General features: G+C 22.1%; 1 protein-coding gene across 1 annotated transcript in view; it reads right to left on the reverse strand.

Moving 5' to 3' along the window:
* Positions 1 to 222: 222 nt before the first annotated feature.
* Positions 223 to 25,035, reverse strand: part of LOC145239955 (uncharacterized) — a 46,448-nt gene continuing 21,635 nt past the window's right edge. The window contains exons 2-3 of the mRNA XM_080103541.1: positions 14,697 to 14,788; positions 223 to 3,828 (exon numbers count right to left, since the gene is read on the reverse strand). Of these exons, the coding sequence (XP_079959667.1) occupies positions 1,397 to 3,229 (1,833 nt within the window). The 5' untranslated portion in view covers positions 3,230 to 3,828; positions 14,697 to 14,788 and the 3' untranslated portion in view covers positions 223 to 1,396. The remainder of the gene's footprint in view (positions 3,829 to 14,696; positions 14,789 to 25,035) is intronic.

Raw genomic sequence — 25,035 nt, forward strand, 5'->3', positions numbered from 1 at the left:
TTACTACCAACAACAATAGAAATAAAATCTACAACGATAATAGTAACACTAATAATGGTAGTAATAATAATAACAGTAACAACAATAGCAATGACAGCAAAAACAACACCTACAATTACAGCTACAGTAATAATAAAAACATACCACCACTATTAATACTACTACTACTACTAATAATAATAATAATAATAATAATAATGATAATAGTAATAACTAAAAAAGTAATTTTTTATTTTTAATAACAAAATAATAATAATAATAATAATGAAAAAAATAATAATGATGATAATGATAATAATAAAAATATAATAATAATAATAATAATAATAATAATAATAAAAATAATAATATATTCACATATGTGTAAGGCAGGGACACACTGCAAAATACATGTTCGACTGTATTGCACACAAAGTTACTAAAATAATATGATTGCTTTGTAGCATTAGAATATTAGATTCACATGTATCATATCGAATTACTAACAAAAATATGATTTCATTTACGTATACACCCTCATGTCGTAACACAAGTTCGTTTCTTGAAAAAGAGCTACATATTTGTAAGAATGTTTTTTTCTTTATTTTTTCTTTTATTTTACTTCAGCTGAAGTTCTCAGAAATCAAGGGGCACCCAATCTGAGGCTAACACTTGAACTCTATATGAGATACATAGATATTCGAATGTTCCATTAAAGTTCTTTATCTCTCAAACACTGAGTTAGTAAAGAAATTGAGAACATAATTTTCCTCTCCACAATTAACCATTTTTATACGTTGTAGTATATCTTTAAAGTTGGTCTCTTGGTCTTACTGGATTCCAGGACAAGAATTTATATAGTGTGGTGGAGTATTCAGCTTCGTGCTATTACTCGGAAAAGCAAATGTGGGTTAGCCGTACTGAGGAGATCTTATTTGGGCTGCAAATACTATGTGATTTTGAATATTTGGTCAGGGTTTACTTCTATGGAAAAAGTATCCTCATGCCAGATTGTTCTGACAAACCCCTGTACAGAGAGACCTTAGACACTCGAGGACAGTGTCTAGTAGGCATTCAACGCATATCAATGATCAAATATTGTTTAAAAAAATAAAATCGTTTCTCTCTTTTTGTTTTATTTTTCTGAAACATCTGGGGGTCCAAAACCTGGGGCTAACACTTGAAATCTATATGAGATACATAGTTACTTGAATGTTCCATTTAAGTTCATTATCTCTCAAACATTTAGTAAAGATATTGAAGACAATTTTCTCACAAATTTACCATTTTCAAATGTTGTAGTATATCCTTTGGTCTCTTAGTCTTACTGGATTCCCCAATTAACCATTTTCATACGTTGTAGTATATCTTTCATGTTGGTCTCTTGGTCTTACTGGATTCCAAGACAAGAATTCATCTAGTCTGGTGGAGTATCCAGCTTCGTGCTATTACTTGGAGAAGGTGCACCAGCATGTGTTCGCATATGAATAGCCAAATCTTTTTCATTTGTGAAAGAGTTACATAATTCAAAAGAATATGTTGTCATTTTAGTATGTGTTTGCCTATGTTGCAACATAGTCTTTTTGTGTTTAAAAGAAGAGCCGCATACTTCACAAAAATATGGTTTTTCTCCAGTATGCGTTTGCATATGTTGCAATAGATGTTGTTTCTGTGTAAAAGAAGTACCACATACTTTACAAGAATATGGTTTCTCTCCAGTATGTGTTCGCATATGAATATACAAGCTTTGTTTCCTTGTAAAAGAATTGCCACAGACTTCACAAGAATATGGTTTCTCTCCAGTATGTGTTCGCATATGTCGCAACATAGGATGTCTCCGTGCAAAAGACGAGCCACATTCCTCACAAGAATACGGTCTCACTCCAGTATGTGTTCGCATATGCTGCAACATGGTATCTTTCTTTTTGAAAGAAGAGCCACAGACTTCACAAGAATATGGTTTCTCCCCAGTATGTGTTCGCATATGTTGCAACATAACCTGTTTATTTGTAAAAGAAGAGTCACATATTTCACAAGAATATGGTTTCTCTCCAGTATGTGTTCGCATATGGATGGGCAAATATTCTTTTTTTGTAAATGAAAGGCCACATACTTCACAAGAATATGGTTTCTCTCCAGTATGTGTTCGAATGTGTCGCAACATGCCTTGTTTCTGTGTAAAAGCAGAGCCACATATGTCACAAGCATATGGTTTCTCACCAGTATGTGTTCGCATATGAATGGTCAAGCTCTGTTTCTTTGTAAGAGAAAGACCACATACTTCACAGGAGTAGGGCTTTTCTTTAGTGTGTGTCTGCATATGACTAGCCAATCCATTTTTACTTGTAAAAGAAGAGCTACATACTTCACAAGAATGTGGTTTCTCTCCAGTATGTGTTCGCATATGAACTATCAAGTTGTGTTTACTTTTAAAAGAAGAACCACATACTTCACAAGAATATGGTTTTTCTCCAGTATGCGTTCGCATATGGCTGGCCAAATATGGTTTACTTGCAAAAGAAGAGTCACATACCTCACAAGAATATGGTTTCTCTCCAGTATGTGTTCGCATATGGACAGGCAAATATTCTTTTTTTCTGAAAGAAATGCCACATACTTCACAAGAATAGGGTTTCTCTCCAGTATGTGTTCGCATATGACGCAACATGTGTATTTTCTGTGTAAAAGCAGAGGCACATATTTCACAAGAATGTGGTTTCTCTCCAGTATGTATTCGCATATGAATGACCAAGTTTTCTTTACTTTTAAAAGAAGAACTACATACTTCGCAAGAATACGGTTTTTCCCCAGTATGTGTTCGCATATGACTGGCTAAATATTGTTTACTTATAAAAGAAGAACCACATACTTTACAAGAATATGGTTTCTCTCCAGTATGTGTTCGCATATGTCGCAACATGTTTTGTTTCTGTGTAAAGGCAGAGCCACATACTTCACAATCATATGGTTTTTCACCAGTATGTGTTCGCATATGAATGACCAAGCTTGGTTTCTTTGTAAAAGAAGAACCACATACTTCACAGGTGTAAGGTTTTTCTCCAGTATGTGTCCGCATATGACTGACCAAATATTGTTTACTTGTAAAAGCAGAGTCACACACCTCACAATTATATGGTTTCTCTCTGTAATGTGTTCGCATATGTATGGACAGATTGTGTTCATTTGTAAAAGAAGAGCCACATGCATCACAAGAATTAGGTTTTTCGCTAGTATCTGATTTCATGTTCATTTTCCAAATTGTAATATTTACGACTTTTAGTTGAATTAGTTTCTTTAAATTTTTCTTATTTTTTTATTCAAGAATAAACATAATGAATTAGAAAGCATCCTGCTTAAGTCTTGTGGATTTCAAATTTAGGTCGTTTAGTATTTATGTTTTATCATGTTTCAACGAAAATATGTTTTTTTTTAAATATAACAGATAATTTATAAATAAGAATTGTATGCACAGATGATTAGGTCTATGAACTTCACATGTAAAGATCCATTGCAATGGAAATATATATGGATTATTCTAACAAATCAACAATTTTTGCAGCACATTATTAAAGCCTTGTATAAGTTTTGATTATTCTAATACTCATCGATTTATGAAATTGTCAATGTGCATTAGTGATATGCACTTGCGATAGTTATTTTAATCAGTTCAATCTTTAATAATCCTCATAATAGAAGAAATACATAATCAGTTGAAAGGATGTTTTCCATATATTTTCATATAATTCTATGTTATAAAAGACAAACTCTAGTAGTTCAGAAGAATAAGATTTCTCCAGTTTTCCAGCTTTTAATTTTGTGTAATTTCCATTGTATTGATAACTGGATAATCTGCAAAATAAAATAAAGACAAATTTTATTAAATTATATCATTTCATATATCTACTTTGCAAAACACTAAAATGTTTAAATGTATAAACAGTTAATTTTAAATGGATACATAATATAATTTCATACATCTACTTTGCAAAATAGTAAGATGTTCAAGTGTATGCACGGTTAATTTTTAAATGGATAAATAATATAATTTCATACATCTTCTTTGCAAAATACTTAAATGTCTAAATGTATATATGGTTAATTTTTAAATAGATAAATAATATAATTTCAAACATCTAATTTCCAAATAATAAGATGCTTAAGTCTATGCACGGTTAATTTTTAAATGGATAAATAATATAATTTCATACATCTTCTTTGCAAAATACTTAAATGTTTAAATGTATATATAGTTAATTTTTAAATAGATAAATAATATAATTTCAAACATCTAATTGCAAAATAATAAGATGCTTAAGTCTATGCACGGTTAATTTTTAACTGTATACATAATATAATTTCATACATGTACTTTGCAAAATAATAAAATGTTTAAATGTATACATGATTAATTTTTAAATGGATAGATAATATAATTTCATACATCTACTTTGCAAAATAATAAAATGTTTAAATGTATACACGATTAATTTTTAAATGGATAGATAATATAATTTCATACATCTACTTTGCAAAATAATAAAATGTTTAAATGTATACACGGTTAATTTTTAAATGGATAAATAATATAATTTCATACATCTACTTTGCAAAATAATAAGATCTTTAAGTGTATACATGGTTAATTTTTAAATGGATAAATATTTCACAGATCTAATTTGTAAAATAAGATGTTTAAGTATATACACGGTTAATTTTAAATGGATAGATAATATAATTTACTACATGTACTTTGCAAAATAATAAAATGTTTAAATATATACACGGTTAATTTTAAATGGATAAATAAGATATATACGTCTGCATTGTGAGATAAATGCACAATCATTAAACTAATCCACAAAACTTTCCTTAGTGATTTTCAAAATTTAACAAATTAGTTGTCATTTTTATTTAAAAGATTTTATAGTTCAAGCAATAGTTGTGTGAAGCAAAAATATAATATTTATGATATTTTAAAAAATTTTGACTAATGTTTCTCCATGCATGAAATAAATGCAGCAATTTTTCCAATGCGGTTCAACATTTCAAATGTTTTAATATAAAATGTTTAGAAATTCTAAGAAACTGAAAAATATATAAATAAATATCATTCATATTTTTCACAGGATAAAATTAAAATATCTAATATAAATGGAATACATCTAGCAATTCCTTTCCCATGATTTTTCCAACTTTTTAATATATGTCATAATATATTTCAGTAGTGTATATATTAAACTCTGCTACATAATTATTATTTAATTATTTTATATATTTACATATGTCATGAAATATTCATATATTAAATTCTGCTAAATAATTATCATTTAATTATTTTATATATTTACATATGTAATAATATATTTCATTAGTGTATATATTAAACTCTGCTACATAATTATTATTTAATTATTTTATATATTTACATGTCATGAAATATTTAATTAATTTATTTATTAAATTCTGTTAAATAATTATCATTTTATTATTTTATATGCTTACATATGTCATAATATATTTCATTAGTGTATATATTAAACTCTGCTAAAAAATTATTATTTAATTATTTTATATACTTACATATGTCATGAAATATTTCATTAATTCATATATTAAATTCTGCTAAATAGTTAATATTTAATTATTTTATATATTTACATATGTAATAATATATTTCATTAGTGTATATATTAAACTCTGCTACATAATTATTATTTAATTATTTTATATACTTACATATGTAATGAAATATTTCATTAATTTATTAATTAAATTCTGCTAAATAATTATTATTTAATTATTTTATATGCTTACATGTGTCATAATATATTTCATTAGTGTATATATCAAAACTCTGCTACATAATTATTATTTAATTATTTTGTATATTTACATGTAATAATATATTTCATTAGTGTATATATTAAACTCTGCTACATAATTATTTTTTAATTATTTTATATGCTTACATGTGTCATAATATATTTCATTAGTGTATATATTAAACTCTGCTACACAATTATTATTTAATTATTTTATATACTTACATATGTCATGCAATATTTCATTAATTTATATATTAAATTCTGCTAAATAATTATTATTTAATTATTTGATATACTTAGATGTGTCATTAAATATTTCATTAATTTATATATTAAATTCTGCTAAATAATTATTTTTTAATTATTTTATATGCTTACATATGTCATGAAATATTTCATTAATTTATATATTAAACTCTGCTACACAATTATTATTTAATTATTTTATATATTTACATATGACATGAAATATTTCATTAGTTTATATATTAAACTCTGCTAAATAATTATAATTTAATTATTTTATATATTTACATATGTCATGAAATATTTCATTAATTTATATATTAAACTCTGCTACATAATTATTATTTAATTATTTTATATACTTATATGTGTCATGAAATATTTCATTAATTTATATATTAAATTCTGCTAAATAATTATTTTTTAATTATTTTATATGCTTACATGTGTCATAATATATTTCATAATTGTATAAATTAAATTCTGCTACATAATTATTATTTAATTATTTTATATACTTACATATGTCATGAAATATTTCATTAATTTATATATTAAATCCTGCTAAATAATTATAATTAAATTATTTTATATGCTTACATGTGTCATAATATATTTCATTAGTGTATATATTAAACTCTGCTAAATAATTATTATTTAATTATTTTATATATTTACATATGTCATAATATATTTCATTAGTGTATATATTAAACTCTGCTACATAATCATTACTTAATTATTTTATATACTTACATATGTCATGAAATATTTCATTAATTTATTTATTAAATTCTGCTAAATAATTATTATTTAATTATTTTATATACTTACATGTGTCATAATATATTTCATTAGTGTATACATCAAACTCTGCTAAATAATTATTATTTAATTATTTTATATATTTACATATGTCACAATATATTTCATTAGTGTGTATATCAAACTCTGCTACATAATTATTATTTAATTATTTTATATACTTACATGTGTCATAATATATTTCATTAGTGTATACATCAAACTCTGCTAAATAATTATTATTTAATTATTTTATATATTTACATATTCATAATATATTTCATTAGTGTATATATTAAATTCTGCTAAATAATTATTATTTAATTATTTTATGTATTTAAATTATGTCATAAACTTACATATGTCATGAAATATTTCATTAATTTATTTATTAAATTCTGCTAAATAATTATTATTTTATTATTTTATATACTTACATGTGTCATAATATATTTCATTAGTGTATACATCAAACTCTGCTAAATAATTATTATTTAATTATTTTATATATTTACATATGTCATAATATATTTCATTAGTGTATATATTAAATTCTGCTAAATAATTATTATTTAATTATTTTATGTATTTACATTATGTCATAAACTTACATATGTCATGAAATATTTCATTAATTTATTTATTAAATTCTGCTAAATAATTATTATTTAATTATTTTATATACTTACATGTGTCATTTAATATTTCATTAATTTATATATTAAATTCTGCTAAATAATTATTTTTTAATTATTTTATATGCTTACATGTGTCATGAAATATTTCATTAATTCATATATTAAACTCTGCTAAATAATTATTTAATTATTTTATATATTTACATATGACTTGAAATATTTCATTAATTTATATATTAAACTCTGCTAAATAATTATAATTTAATTATTTTATATATTTACATATGTCCTGAAATATTTCATTAATTTATATATTAAATTCTGCTAAATATTATTTATTTTATATATTTACATATATGTCATGAAATATTTCATTAGTTTATATATTAAATTCTGCTAAATAATTATAATTTAATTATTTCATATATTTTCATATATGTCATGAAATATTTCATTAGTTTATATATTAAATTCTGCTAAATAATTATAATTTAATTATTTTATATATTTACATATGTCATGAAATATTTCATTAATTTATATATTAAATTCTGCTAAATATTATTTATTTTATATATTTACATATATGTCATGAAATATTTCATTAGTTTATATATTAAATTCTGCTAAATAATTATAATTTAATTATTTTATATATTTACATATGTCATGAAATATTTCATTAATTTATATATTAAATTCTGCTAAATATTATTTATTTTATATATTTACATATATGTCATGAAATATTTCATTAGTTTATATATTAAATTCTGCTGAATATTATTTAATTATTTTATATATTTACATATATGTCATGAAATATTTCATTAGTTCATATATCAAACTTCGCTAAATAATTATCATTTTTTTATTTTATATATTTACATATATGTCATAATATATTTCATAAGTTTATATATAAAGCTCTGCTAAATAATTGTAATTTTATTATTTTATATATTTACATATATGTCATGAAATATTTCATTAATTTATATATAAAACTCTGCTAAATAATTATAACACTTAAATCAAACTATAATAAGAATGTTTTTAAGAAACAATTCAGATGTCTCAAATTTATGTAACAGTTTATTCCATATAAAAATAATATATGGTAAACCGTCATTATTAATGAGAAATATTTTTGCATACTTTAATAAAATAATACAGAAAACATAAGTTATGATATTTGTGTTTTTATGACTTGATTATTTTTTTAATTACACATATGCATGTGAATTATCATTTAATATTATTACTTTAGCTGAAAAAATTAAATTTTCTATGAAAATCAGTTTTCGTGTAATTGCCATAGAAAATAAATTATTCGCCATACTAATGAGTCGTTTTTTTTTTAATTCTGAACGTATGAATTTAATACTGAAAGTTTATACAATGCTCGCTGTAATAATTTGTAAGAGATAAAGTCTATTGGCATAGAGTCGTTTGTGTCACGTATAATGGCTATGCTATCTATAATAGATATAGGATGTTTTTCTTCTATAAAAACATCACATTTCAATCTACGGTTGATTTCTCGATTAGATAAACTAGAAAAGTGGAGATTAATGAGCTGCTGACGATCACTAAGAGAAAGTGGATGCATGTGGAACAAAACTATTTCGATTAGAGATGCTTTGTTGCCTTAAAAGTGCATATTTTAAGCTGATTTTAAGCAGGTTTTAAGCTCACTTATTGCTGCAATATTTCTTTTTGCCTTTGCGATTTGAAGTTATATTTTTTTTTACTTTATGTGAACACTAGAATACTTCAATTAAAAGTCAAATATGAACAAGTAAAATTATAGAGAAATAAAAGGCTAATCAAATGAGGTATAGGTTATTTAAACAGTTACATTAAATTTAGCTGAAAGTTGCAGTCTTTGACAAATGACAAGAGAAGCAACTGTTGAATAGATGAATCAATAACTGTCGTTAGAAAATAAGGCGCAATATGAAAGGTTGTGTATTGTCACATGATCAGTTTATTACCATGTGCACTGGCCCATACATTTCCATTACTTGCATTATTTGTTGCTAAATAAAAATTCCTTTTCAAAAAGAAACCGTAGAATAATGAAATATCAGTAATTAAAAAAATATCAAGTTTAAAACACATTCACATTTTTTAAATATCATGGTGAAGAAGAAAATACTGTTATTTTGAAAGCCGTTCTTAACATGGGGAGGGAGGGTGTTTTGTAAGTATTCTGTGCTTCCACCTATCAATGTAATAATAATAAGTAGAAAGAGGTAAGGGGTTTGTTTTACTGTACACATAGATTCGAAAAAGTTGTCAAAAAACAAATATATAACAAATAAATGTTATCAAAGACAAGATACGTTACTTTTCTACCAAACTGGATATATTTTTTATATAGAAATTAAATAGCGACATATTTCTACCTGCACACACGCATTTTAAAAACATGACATCTTATGGTAAAATCAACAAATTCTCGCTGAGTGGAGGTGATTGGGACACATACTCAGAAAGATTGGAGTATTATTTTGAGGCTAACGGAATACAAGATCCAGGAAAGAAAAAGGCCGTCCTTCTTTCTGTTTGTGGTGGTGAAACATTGGGTTTGTATTACTGTACACATAGATTCGAAAAAGTTGTCAAAAAACAAATATATAACAAATAAATGTTATCAAAGGCAAGATAAGTTACTTTTCTACCAAACTGGATATATTTTTTGTGTTTTTATTCAATGTAACATATTTATTCAGCTCGAAAAACATACAGTGTCTACCGATGTATTCGAAAATTCAAGATGGCGTCTCACACCCTCTTTAACACCGTAAGTATGGAAAAAGGTGTTATAAATAAAAAACTATACAAAATACTATCAAAAACCCGCCGAATATATGTCAACCTATGTCACGGTAACATATATTGAGCGAGTTTTAACAGTATTTTATCCGGGTTTTTATTTATAACATCTTTTCCCACACTTACCGTGTTAAAGAGAGAATAAGATGCCATCGTGAATGTTCCAATACATCGGTAAACACTGTATGGTTTTAGAGCTGAATAAACATGTTACATTTAATAAAAACACGAAAAATATATCCAGTTAGGTAGAAAAGTAACTTATCTTGCCTTTGATAACATTTATTTGTTATATATTTGTTTTTTGACAACTTTTTCGAATCTATGTGTACAGTAATACAAAACCGAAAATACAATAAGGATAGTTATTCCAATTTTCGTTTCATGAAAAACACTAGACATTTCATGATTATGGAATAAACATTGACTATTTAACAAGGTTATATTATAGAAAAAAACAGATTTTATCGATGCGGCATTATAGTACACTGACTGTCTTCCTGTAGAAGTTAAAACTATCTCAATAAGGCCACATTGACAATGATGACTTCTCTGATTTTCTTTTTATAGAATGAACTATGGAGATCTAATGAAATTCAGTACAGATTTCAAAGTTAAAAAGGAAGATTCCCAAGTTCAAGATAACTCTAAAGAAAAGCTAACATCCTCCAAATGTTTGAAACTACTCAAAATAAGAATTTAAAAATAAAAATTAATATAAAGTATCAAAATCCCTATTTCAAAAATTCAGAAATATAACTTTTTTTTTTACTTTATCTTTTTAAAACTTTCATGGTTTGATCTTTAAATTTTCAAAAATATTATGGGCAGTATTAACTTCTGAGACAAGGATTAATAAAGTTTGTGGTGTTCAAATTAATTGACCTTACAATTTAAAAAAATAAAATACACACAATTAAAATAATCAGTAAAGAAATAATGAAAATTGAACATTTTTACAAATAGAAATTAATCACCAGTTATTTCCAAAAATATTTGAACAACCTTAAGCAGTGTATTTTCTTTAAAGATAAAAAGCTATTCTTAATTTTGACAAAAGATAAAGGCAGTTCAGATTTTTTGGAATAAATCTGCAAAAAATATTAAATCAAATAATTTTGGTTAAATACAATAAAAAGACGTGAAGCATTCTAATTTCATGTATTAATGTGTCGAGCAGCACCGGGGCCTCTACACCACGTTCGTCGACCTGACCAAGGCCTTCGACACTGTTTGCCGAAATGGCCTCTGGCGGATCATGGAAAAATTTGGTTGTCCAGACAGGTTCATCGCCATTGTCAGGCAGTTCCATGAGGGCATGACCGCTCATGTCTTGGATGACGGCGACCCCTCAGAGCCCTTCCCTTTGACCAACGGGGTCAAGCAGGGCTGTGTCTTAGCCCCAGCGCTCTTCAGCATGGTTTTCTCTGCCATGCTCCAGGACGCTTTCAAAGACAGTCACTCTGGCATTGTCATCAAGTACAGATGTGACGGGAAATTGTTTAACATCAGGCAGTCACGAAACCATCATCAGAGACCTTCTCTTTGCCGATGACTGTGCCTTTATTTATTTTTTATTTTTAACACTAAAACATAAATCTTATATTAGTGATGTTGCAACTGATGAAAACATTCATAAAAGGTTGTGGTGTTCAAATTAATTGACCTAAAAATATACAAAAAAATGAACACACAATTTACATAATCATTAAAAATATGGAGCCCTAATCATTTTTACAAATAAAAATAATTACCTTACTATTTGAACATTAAGCAGTCTATTTTCTTTCAAAGTTACGAAGATATGCTTGAGCATTTTGACTATATACAGTTGAGATTTACTAGTATAAGTTTGTAATATTAATAAATTAAATCATTTTAATTTAATACAAGATATAACAACATTAAAAATAAAAGTGTGTAACTACTTTTCACTTCATATTCCTGCCCAGAAACTAGCGGGACACACACGTTAAATAACTGGACAGCACATAGATTTAAATTTTTTTTTCTCCACAGAATTACCTCCCCCATAACAACAAAATGAAGAAAAAAATATAGACTGGACTTAGAACTTTGATGAGGCTATCTTCAGCGAAATATCGGAATACATATATCCTACCCTTCCGATTTAACCTTTATATGTTGTAATTACTGTTTACCATTTTATCCTTAATCCTCATTTCATTTCTAAATGTCATTAAGCCAGTTTTTTTTTTATTTCTATGTTTGCATTTTGTATAATTTGAGCATTTCTCTTCTTCTGAGGAGAAGCACTTAGCTTCGAAATGCCATGGCCTAAAAAGGGTTTTTCTTAAATTTCTCTTAACTTTTCCTTATTGTTCTGATGATATAATAAAGTTATAACTTTTATTCCTCATCTTTCATTTGATATCATTGTTTGCTCCTCTTAATAGTGTTGAGCTTTTCTTCTCGTGATAAGTTTTGCTTTTTTTTAAAAAGATTTATTCATAATTATATATATATATATATACATACTTTTTATTTGTTTTTACATAAACATTTAGGTATCGCTCCATCTTTTTTTTAAAAACTTGAGTCACTACTTATCAAGGCCCAAAGGCCACTCGAGGATAAAGGTTAATGAATGTAAGGTGGTAGTGTAGTAATCGCTAATGGCGTAGATTGGGTAGAATTTGATTATTTACCGGGACGATTAATCAAGAACTTGTTTACATTGGCTATCATGTTGTATTCAACTGGGAAACAGGCCAGCAGAACAGTGTTCCACAAGCGGGCAGTTCTGGGAAAGAAGTTTTGTTCATGGAATCTGCATTTAGATTTTATTATTATTATTTATTAAGCCTCTGACAAAGCCTCCATTAAAGCAATGTCACATACAAAACCGATTGAAATTGGCAGAGCATGACATAAAAACGGATTTTTCCAAAGTTTTGTTCATTTATAAAGTGCGTGTCACTCTTGTTGGCCCAGATGGCTGGAGCAAAGGATGGGGCCTAGATGGACGACATTGTCATTAGCGTTTAACGCGCCAACAAGGTGGTGGTGGGATAATTATTTGGGCTGGGATTATCGGAGGTACTTTAGTTGGCCCATGGAGAGTCCCAGAAGGTGTAAAAATTACGTCAAATGCTTACATAGTTTTTCTGAAGGAGCACTTTGAACCATGGCTAGAAAAACAAAGGTTGACGTTCAGAAGAACCATTATTTAATGCAGGATAATGCTACCTCGCATGCAGCAAACAAAAGCAAAGAGTATTTGCAACACCAACAAAGTAAATAAAAAAATGATTTTTTTATTTCGTAACATTTGAAGTTTTCTAAATTCTCTTTAAAATATATTCAAAATAAATGTTTTTTAAAAGTGTGCGATTACTTTTCACTTGATATTCTTCGCATTATAACTTTATAGTATATTTTAAATGCAAAAAATTATATCACAAGTCTTTTACAAGAATGTAACTATAAATCGGAATATAAAAGTAATAATTAAAAATAAAATAATTTGAAATTAAGATAAAATAACGCATTCTAATTTCTCATTGTTAAAAATGTATTCAGAAAATTTTTTTAATTTTTTATTTTTTTACACTAAAAAATCTTACATTTTATAATAATATAAATTATACGATGTTACAACTGATGAGAACATTCATAAAGGTTGTGGTGTTTAAATTAATTGATGTTACAAAAATCTACAAATCAAAAAGTAAAATAAACACATAATTAATATTTTTTAAAGATTAAAACAGAAATCTTACATAATTGATGTCGCAAATGATGAGAACATTCATAAAGGTTTTAGCATTTAAATTAATTGACCTAAAAATATACAAATCCAAAAATAATAATAAAATATACCCACAATTTACATAATCATTAAAATATGGGCTACTAAAAATTTTTACAAATAAAAATAATTACTAGTCATTCAAAAACTATTTGGACATAAATAAGTCTATTTTCTTTAAAAGTTACGACGATATGCTTGGCATTTTGACTATATGTATATGCAGTTCAGATTTACTAGTATAAGTTTGTAATATAATTAAATTAAACCATTTAAATTTAATACAAGATATAAGAAACTACATTAAAATATATTATTTGCATTATGATTTTAGAATATATTTTAACTTCAAAAAATTATATCACAAATCTTTTTACAAGAAGGTAACTATCAATCGGAATGGAAAACTAATTAAATTAAAAATCAAATAATGTGAAATTAAGATTAAATTTCTTCTAAAACTAATGAATGCATGCTACCACCGGGCAACGCTGGTTAAAGGGTCTTGCTACTTGAAGATAAAACTAATTAATGTCTTCAAAATAAAAACTGAGCAGATAATGGAAAGTATTAGATGGGGGTTATACTTACATTTTTATGTATTCTTGTCAATCAAGAAATTATTTGAATATTTAGCAGTCTTTTTTCTGTAAAGGTCACGGAACTATACCTGAAAACTTGGCCTATAAAACAGATCAAAATAGTTTAGTTAAACACAATAAGAAAACGTAAAGCATATGGATTTCACATTGTTAAAAATTTATTCATAAATTATAAGTTTTTAAATATATTTTAACACCGAAAAATTATGATTTCTCATTGTTAAAAATGTATTCATAAATAATACATTTTTAAATATATTTTAACACCGAAAAATTATGATTTCTCATTGTTAAGAATGTATTCATAAATTATAAATTTTTAAATATATTTTAACACTGAAAAATTATGATTTCTCATTGTTAAAAATGTATTCATAAATAATACATTTTTAAATATATTTTAACACTGAAAAATTATGATTTCTCATTGTTAAAAATGTATTCATAAATAATACATTTTTAAATATATTTTAACACCGAAAAATTATGATTTCTCATTGTTAAAAATGTATTCATAAATAATACATTTTTAAATATATTTTAACACCGAAAAATTATGATTTCTCATTGTTAAAAATGTATTCATAAATAATACATTTTTAAATATATTTTAACACCGAAAAATTATGATTTCTCATTGTTAAAAATGTATTCATAAATTAAACATTTTTAAATATATTTTAACACCGAAAAATTATGATTTCTCATTGTTAAAAATGTATTCATAAATTATACATTTTTAAATATATTTTAACACCGAAAAATTATGATTTCTCATTGTTAAAAATGTATTCATAAATTATACATTTTTAAATATATTTTAACACCGAAAAATTATGATTTCTCATTGTTAAAAATGTATTCATAAATTATAAGTTTTTAAATATATTTTAACACCGAAAAATTATGATTTCTCATTGTTAAAAATTTATTCATAAATTATAAGTTTTTAGATATATTTTAACACCGAAAAATTATGATTTCTCATTGTTAAAAATGTATTCATAAATTATAAGTTTTTAAATATATTTTAACACCGAAAAATTATGATTTCTCATTGTTAAAAATGTATTCATAAATTATACATTTTTAAATATATTTTAACACTGAAAAATTATGATTTCTCATTGTTAAAAATGTATTCATAAATTATACATTTTTAAATATATTTTAACACCGAAAAATTATGATTTCTCATTGTTAAAAATGTATTCATAAATTATAAGTTTTTAAATATATTTTAACACCGAAAAATTATGATTTCTCATTGTTAAAAATTTATTCATAAATTATAAGTTTTTAAATATATTTTAACACCGAAAAATTATGATTTCTCATTGTTAAAAATGTATTCATAAATTATAAGTTTTTAAATATATTTTAACACCGAAAAATTATGATTTCTCATTGTTAAAAATGTATTCATAAATTATACATTTTTAAATATATTTTAACACCGAAAAATTATGATTTCTCATTGTTAAAAATGTATTCATAAATTATACATTTTTAAATATATTTTAACACCGAAAAATTATGATTTCTCATTGTTAAAAATGTATTCATAAATTATAAGTTTTTAAATATATTTTAACACCGAAAAATTATGATTTCTCATTGTTAAAAATTTATTCATAAATTATAAGTTTTTAAATATATTTTAACACCGAAAAATTATGATTTCTCATTGTTAAAAATGTATTCATAAATTATAAGTTTTTAAATATATTTTAACACCGAAAAATTATGATTTCTCATTGTTAAAAATGTATTCATAAATTATAAGTTTTTAAATATATTTTAACACCGAAAAATTATGATTTCTTATTGTTAAAAATGTATTCATAAATTATACATTTTTAAATATATTTTAACACCGAAAAATTATGATTTCTCATTGTTAAAAATGTATTCATAAATTATAAGTTTTTAAATATATTTTAACACCGAAAAATTATGATTTCTCATTGTTAAAAATGTATTCATAAATTATACATTTTTAAATATATTTTAACACCGAAAAATTATGATTTCTCATTGTTAAAAATGTATTCATAAATTAAACATTTTTAAATATATTTTAACACCGAAAAATTATGATTTCTCATTGTTAAAAATGTATTCATAAATTATACATTTTTAAATATATTTTAACACCGAAAAATTATGATTTCTCATTGTTAAAAATGTATTCATAAAATTATAAACTTTCAATTATATTTTTAACACCAAAATATTATTTCCTATTGTTAAAAATGTATTAATAAAATTATCTTTTACACTAAAAAATTATGATTTCTCATTGTTAAAAGTGTATTAATTAAATTATAAAGTTTTTTATTTATTTCTAATACCAAAATATTATGATTTCTCATTGTCAAATATCTATTAATAAAAAATAATCAATTAAAACTATTTGAAAATGAAAGAATTATGATTTCTCCTTGTTAAAATTGTAATAATACAATTATAAAGTGTTTAAAAAAATTGTAACACAAAAAAGTATAATTTCTTATTAAAATAAATTTATAAAATTATGAATTTTTAATATGCTTTTACACAAAAATAATATGATTTCTCATTGTCAAAAATGTATTAATAAAATTATAAATTTATAAATATATTTTTAACACCAAAAAATTATGATTTATCATTGTTAAAGAAATATAATAATAAAATTTTAATTTTAAAATATATTTGAAACATAAAAAAATCATTTCTGATTCTTAAAAATGTATTATTAAAAATATAGTTTTAAACATATTTTAACACCAAAAAAAAGATTTCTCATGGGTAAACATGTATAAATAAAATTATAAAATCTTAAATATATTTTTAACAATCACAATTTATGATATCTTATTGTTAAAAATGTATTAAAAATTATAAAGTTTTAAATATATTTTAACATCAAAAAATGATGATGTCTCATTGTTAAACATGTATTAAAAAAGTTTGAAATATATTTTAACACCAAAAAATAATGATTTCTCATTGTTAAACATGTATTAAATAAAGTTTGAAATATATTTTAACACCAAAAAATAATGATTTCTCATTGTTAAACATGTATTAAATAAAGTTTGAAATATATTTTAACACCAAAAAATAATGATTTCTCATTGTTAAACATGTATTAAATAAAGTTTGAAATATATTTTAACACCAAAAAATAATGATTTCTCATTGTTAAACATGTATTAAATAAAGTTTGAAATATATTTTAACACCAAAAAATAATGATTTCTCATTGTTAAACATGTATTAAATAAAATAAAGTTTGAAATATATTTTTTTAGCGCTGAAAAATTATGATTTCTCATATTTGTATTCCTAAGATTATTTTTGTATTCCGTAAATTAATTTTTGTATTCCGAAAATTATAAATTTATAAAAATAAATACAAATTTTTATATTCCGAACATTATAAATTTTTGTATTCCGAAAATTATAAATTTTTGTATTCCGAAAATTATAAATTTTTGTATTCCGAAAATTATAAATTTTTGTATTCTGAAAATTATAAATTTTTGTATTCCGAAAATTATAAATTTTTGTATTCCGAAAATTATAAATTTATAAAAATAAATATAAATTTTTGTATTCCGAAAATTATAAATTTTTGTATTCTGAAAATTATAAATTTTTGTATTCCGAAAATTATAAATTTTTGTATTCCGAAAATTATAAATTTTTGTACTCCGAAAATTATAAATTTATAAAAATAAATATAATTTTTTTGTATTCCGAACATTAATTTTTGTATTCCGAAAATTAATTTTTGTATTCCAAAAATTATAAATTTTTGTATTCCGAAAATTATAAATTTTTGTATTCCGAAAATTAATTTTTGTATTCCAAAAATTATAAATTTATAAAAATATAAATTTTCGTATTCTGAAAATAATAAATTTTTATATTCCGAAAATTATACATTTATAAAAATAAATACAAATATAAATTTTTGTATTCCTAAAATTATAAATTTATAAAAATAAATACAAATATAAATTTTTGTATTCCGAAAATTATAAATTTTTGTATTCAGAAAATTATAAATTTTTAAAAATAAATTCAAATATAAATTTTTGTATTCCGAAAATAAAAAATTTATAAAAATAAATACAAATATGATTTTTTGTATTCCTAAAATTATAAATTTATAAAAATAAATACAAATCTAAATTTTTGTATTCCTAAAATTATAAATTTATAAAATAAATACAAAGAAATATAAATTTTTGTATTCCTAAAATTATAAATTTATAAAAAATAAATACGGATAAATATAAATTTTTGTATTCCGAAAATTATAAATTTATAAAAAAAAATACAAATATAAATTTTTGTGTTCCTAAAATTATAAATTCATAAAAGTAAATACAAATATAAATTTTTGTATTCCTAAAATTATAAATTTATAAAATAAATACAAATAAATATAAATTTTTGTATTCCGAAAGTTATAAATTTATAAAAATAAATACAATATAAATTTTTGTATTCCTAAAATTATAAATTTATAAAAATACAAATATAAATTTTTGTATTCCTAAAATTATAAATTTATAAAATAAATACAAATATAAATTTTTGTATTCCTAAAATTATAAATTTATAAAAATAAATACAAATAAATATATATTTTTGTATTTCTAAAATTATAAATTTATAAAAATAAATACAAATAAATATATATTTTTGTATTTCTAAAATTATAAATTTATAAAATAAATACAAATATAAATTTTTGTGTTCCTAAAATTATAAATTTTAAAATATATTTTTAACACCAAAAGTTATTTTCAATTTTGAAAAATGTATTCATAAAATCGTAAAGTTTAAAAGATATTAACACAAAAACATTGATTTTCATTGGTAAAAATGTAGTAAGAAAATTATAAATTTAAAAAAATATTTTAACACCCAAAAATTATGATTTCCTATTGTTACAAATGTATTAAGAAAATTATAAATTTTAAATATATTTTAACACAAAAAAATATGATTTCTCATTGTTAAAAATGCATTTGTAAAATTATAAATTTTTAAATATTTTTTAATACCAAAACATTATTTCTCATTGTTGAAAATGTATTCGTAAAATTTTAAATTTTTAAATATTTTTAACACCAAAACATTATTTCCCCTTGTTAAAAATGTATTCATAAAATTATAAATTTAAAAAAAAATTTAATACCAAAACATTATTTCTCATTGTTAAAAATGTGTCCGTAAAATTATAAATTTTAAAATATTTTTTAACACCAAAACATTCTTTCTTATTGTTGAAAATGTATTCATAAAATTATAATTTTTTTAATATTTTTAACACCAAAACATTATTTCTCATTGTTAAAACTGTATTTGTAAAATTATAAATTTTAAAATATTTTTAACACAAAAAATATGATTTCCTATTGTTACAAATGTATTAATAAAATTATAAATTTTAAATATATTTTAACACAAAAATATGATTTCTCATTGTTAAAATATTAGTATGTATAAATTTTTTAATATTTTTTAACACAAAAAATTATGATTTCTCAATAATTTAATAGAAATCTTCAGGTAACAAACTAAAAATCATTTTATTTTAAGTTAAGAGTAAATAACTTCTAAACTGAAGATAAACAAACATATGAGCAAGTAATCGAATGTATTATTTAAAGATTATATGTATTTTTGTGATCAGATAAAGAAGTTGATATTAAATAAAATAAAATTGCTGAAAATTACATAAAAACTACATTGAAATTTTTAAAAAATGGAGAATCGTGTTTTTCTTTTTTAAGTTTATTACAATATAAGTTGGAATTTTAAAAATAAGAACGGTATTTTCCATACATGAACTAGAGGTCATTTTCTAAGGATTCTCTCATTATCTTAGATTTATGTACATCCGTTTTTCCCTATGGCATGTTATAGAGCGTTGTATCACAAGCAAAGTAAGAACGTTATTTTCCATACAGAATTTTGTTTATTGGCTATATAAATGGATAAAATATGTGTCCAAGTTCATATTGCTCATGAATGCTAGGCCAAGGAGTTTGAATGAATAATTTTCAGGTAAGGTGTTATTTGTCATGGAAAGTGGTTGTTGGAGAGATTCTTTGTAATTGTTAAAGGAGAGTAGCTTAGTCTTACTAGAATTAAATGTTACCATTTATTTGTGAGCCCATTCTACTGTGGTCTAGAGTTCATTTTCTAAGGATTCTCTCATTATCTTAGATTTATGTACATCCGTTTTTCCCTATGGCATGTTATAGAGCGTTGTATCACAAGCAAATATACTAATCTAAGAAACTATATTAACAGGGAGGTCGTTTATGAATATCAGGAATAACAGTGGTCAAAGAATCGAGCCCTGAGGCACTCCCACATCAATGCTATGTTGTTTTGATGTATCAACATACATCAATGACCGTTTGGATGGTCCTATTGTTAAAGACAAAAATTTCTAATAATAAAGTTTGATATTTGTTTAAAAAGATCATTCTATTAAATTCTAATTATCAAGTTTATATTTGGTATGTGTTAAAAGGAACAATTCTATTAAATTCAAATATTCAAGTTTATATATGATATTTGTAAAAAGGACAATTTTGTTCAATTTTAATGTTCAAGTTTATATTTGATATTTGTAAAACAGGGCCATTTTATTAAATTCTAACATTCAAGTTTATATTTTATATTTGTTAGAAATGACCATTTTATTAAATTCTAATGTTCAAGTTTATATTTGATATTTGTAAAAAGGACCATTTTATTAAATTCTAACATTCAAGTTTATATTTGATATTTGTTAGAAATGACCATTTTATTAAATTCTAATGTTCAAGTTTATATTTGATATTTGTAAAAAAGGACCATTTTATTAAATTCTAATATTCAAGTTTATATTTGACATTTCTTAAAAAGGACCCTTTTATTAAATTCTAATGTTCAAGTTTATATTTGATATTTGTTAAAAAGAACCATTTTATTAAATTCTAATGTTCAACTTTATATTTGATATTTGTAAAAAAAAGGACCATTTTATTAAATTCTAATATTCAAGTTTATATTTGATATTTGTAAAAAAAAGACCCTTTTATTAAATTCTAATGTTCAAGTTTATATTTGATATTTGTTAAAAAGAACCATTTTATTAAATTCTAATGTTCAAGTTTATATTTGATATTTGTTAAAAAGAACCATTTTATTAAATTCTAATGTTCAAGTTTATATTTGATATTTGTTAAAAAGAACCATTTTATTAAATTCTAATATTCAAGTTTATATTTTATATTTGTTAGAAATGACCATTTTATTAAATTCTAATGTTCAAGTTTATATTTGATATTTGTAAAAAAGGACCATTTTATTAAATTCTAACATTCAAGTTTATATTTGATATTTGTTAGAAATGACCATTTTATTAAATTCTAATGTTCAAGTTTATATTTGATATTTGTTAGAAATGACCATTTTATTAAATTCTAATTTTCAAGTTTATATTTGATATTTGTAAAAAAGGACCATTTTATTAAATTCTAATATTCAAGTTTATATTTGACATTTCTTAAAAAGGGCCCTTTTATTAAATTCTAATGTTCAAGTTTATATTTGATATTTGTTTAAAAGAACCATTTTATTAAATTCTAATGTTCAACTTTATATTTGATATTTGTAAAAAAAAAGGACCATTTTATTAAATTTTAATATTCAAGTTTATATTTGATATTTGTAAAAAAAAGACCCTTTTATTAAATTCTAATATTCAAGTTTATATTTGATATTTGTTAAAAAGGACCATTTTATTAAATTCTAATATTCAAGTTTATATTTGATATTTGTAAAAAAAGACCCTTTTATTAAATTCTAATGTTCAAGTTTATATTTGATATTTGTAAAAAAAGACCCTTTTATAAAATTCTAATGTACAAGTTTATATTTGATATTTGTAAAAAAAAACCCTTTTATTAAATTCTAATGTTCAAGTTTATATTTGATATTTGTAAAAAAGGACCATTTTATTAAATTCTAATATTCAAGTTTATATTTGATATTTGTTAAAAAGAACCATTTTATTAAATTCTAATATTCAAGTTTATATTTGATATTTGTAAAAAAGGACCATTTTATTAAATTCTAATATTCAAGTTTATATTTGATATTTGTAAAAAAAGACCCTATTATTAAATTCTAATGTTCAAGTTTATATTTGATATTTGTAAAAAAAGACCCTTTTATAAAATTCTAATGTACAAGTTTATATTTGATATTTGTAAAAAAAAACCCTTTTATTAAATTCTAATGTTCAAGTTTATATTTGATATTTGTAAAAAAGGACCATTTTATTAAATTCTAATATTCAAGTTTATATTTGATATTTGTAAAAAAAAACCCTTTTATTAAATTCTAATATTCAAGTTTATATTTGATATTTGTTAAAAAGGACCATTTTATTAAATTTTAATATTCAAGTTTATATTTGATATTTGTTAAAAAGGACCATTTTATTAAATTCTAATATTCAAGTTTATATTTGATATTTGTTAAAAAGAACCATTTTATTAAATTCTAATGTTCAAGTTTATATTTGATATTTGTAAAAAAGGACCATTTTATTAAATTCTAATATTCAAGTTTATATTTGATATTTGTTAAAAAGAACCATTTTATTAAATTCTAATGTTCAAGTTTATATTTGATATTTGTTAAAAAGGACCATTTTATTAAATTCTAATATTCAAGTTTATATTTGATATTTGTTAAAAAGACCCTTTTATTAAATTCTAATATTCAAGTTTATATTTGATATTTGTAAAAAAAGACCCTTTTATTAAATTCTAATGTTCAAGTTTATATTTGATATTTGTAAAAAAGGACCATTTTATTAAATTCTAATATTCAAGTTTATATTTGATATTTGTAAAAAAGGACCATTTTATTAAATTCTAATATTCAAGTTTATATTTGATATTTGTTAAAAAGAACCATTTTATTAAATTCTAATGTTCAAGTTTATATTTGATATTTGTAAAAAAAAACCCTTTTATTAAATTCTAATATTCAAGTTTATATTTGATATTTGTAAAAAAAGACCCTTTTATTAAATTATAATATTCAAGTTTATATTTTATATTTGTAAAAAAAGACCCTTTTATTAAATTCTAATGTTCAAGTTTATATTTGATATTTGTAAAAAATGATATTTTTATTAAATTCTAATGTTCAAGTTTATATTTGATATTTGTAAAAAGGACCATTTTATTAAATTCTAATATTCAAGTTTATATTTGATATTTGTAAAAAAGGACCATTTTATTAAATTCTAATGTTCAACTTTATATTTGATATTTGTAAAAAAGGACCATTTTATTAAATTCTAATGTTCAAGTTTATATTTGATATTTGTAAAAAAAGGACCATTTTATTAAATTCTAATGTTCAAGTTTATATTTGATATTTGTAAAAAGGACCATTTTATTAAATTCTAATATTCAAGTTTATATTTGATATTTGTAAAAAAGGACCATTTTATTAAATTCTAATGTTCAACTTTATATTTGATATTTGTTAAAAAGGACCATTTTATTAAATTCTAATGTTCAATTTTATATTTGATATTTGTAAAAAAGGACCATTTTATTAAATTCTAATGTTCAAGTTTATATTTGATATTTGTAAAAAAGACCCTTTTATTAAATTCTAATGTTCAAGTTTATATTTGATATTTGTAAAAAAGGACCATTTTATTAAATTCTAATGTTCAACTTTATATTTGATATTTGTAAAAAATGATCTTTTTATTAAATTCTAATGTTCAAGTTTATATTTGATATTTGTAAAAAAGGACCCTTTTATTAAATTCTAATGTTCAAGTTTATATTTGATATTTGTAAAAAAGGACCATTTTATTAAATTCTAATGTTCAACTTTATATTTGATATTTGTAAAAAATGATCTTTTTATTAAATTCTAATGTTCAACTTTATATTTGATATTTGTAAAAAAGGACCATTTTATTAAATTCTAATGTTCAAGTTTATATTTGATATTTGTAAAAAATGATCTTTTTATTAAATTCTAATGTTCAAGTTTATATTTGATATTTGTAAAAAAGGACCATTTTATTAAATTCTAATATTCAAGTTTATATTTGATATTTGTTAAAAATGATCTTTTTATTAAATTCTAATGTTCAACTTTATATTTGATATTTGTAAAAAAGGACCATTTTATTAAATTCTAATGTTCAAGTTTATATTTGATATTTGTAAAAAAGGACCATTTTATTAAATTCTAATGTTCAACTTTATATTTGATATTTGTTAAAA

Source organism: Euprymna scolopes, chromosome 19, assembly GCF_053919585.1.
Source record: "Euprymna scolopes isolate OS-2025 chromosome 19, ASM5391958v1, whole genome shotgun sequence".
In the NCBI taxonomy this organism is placed as follows: Eukaryota; Metazoa; Mollusca; class Cephalopoda; order Sepiida; family Sepiolidae; genus Euprymna; species Euprymna scolopes.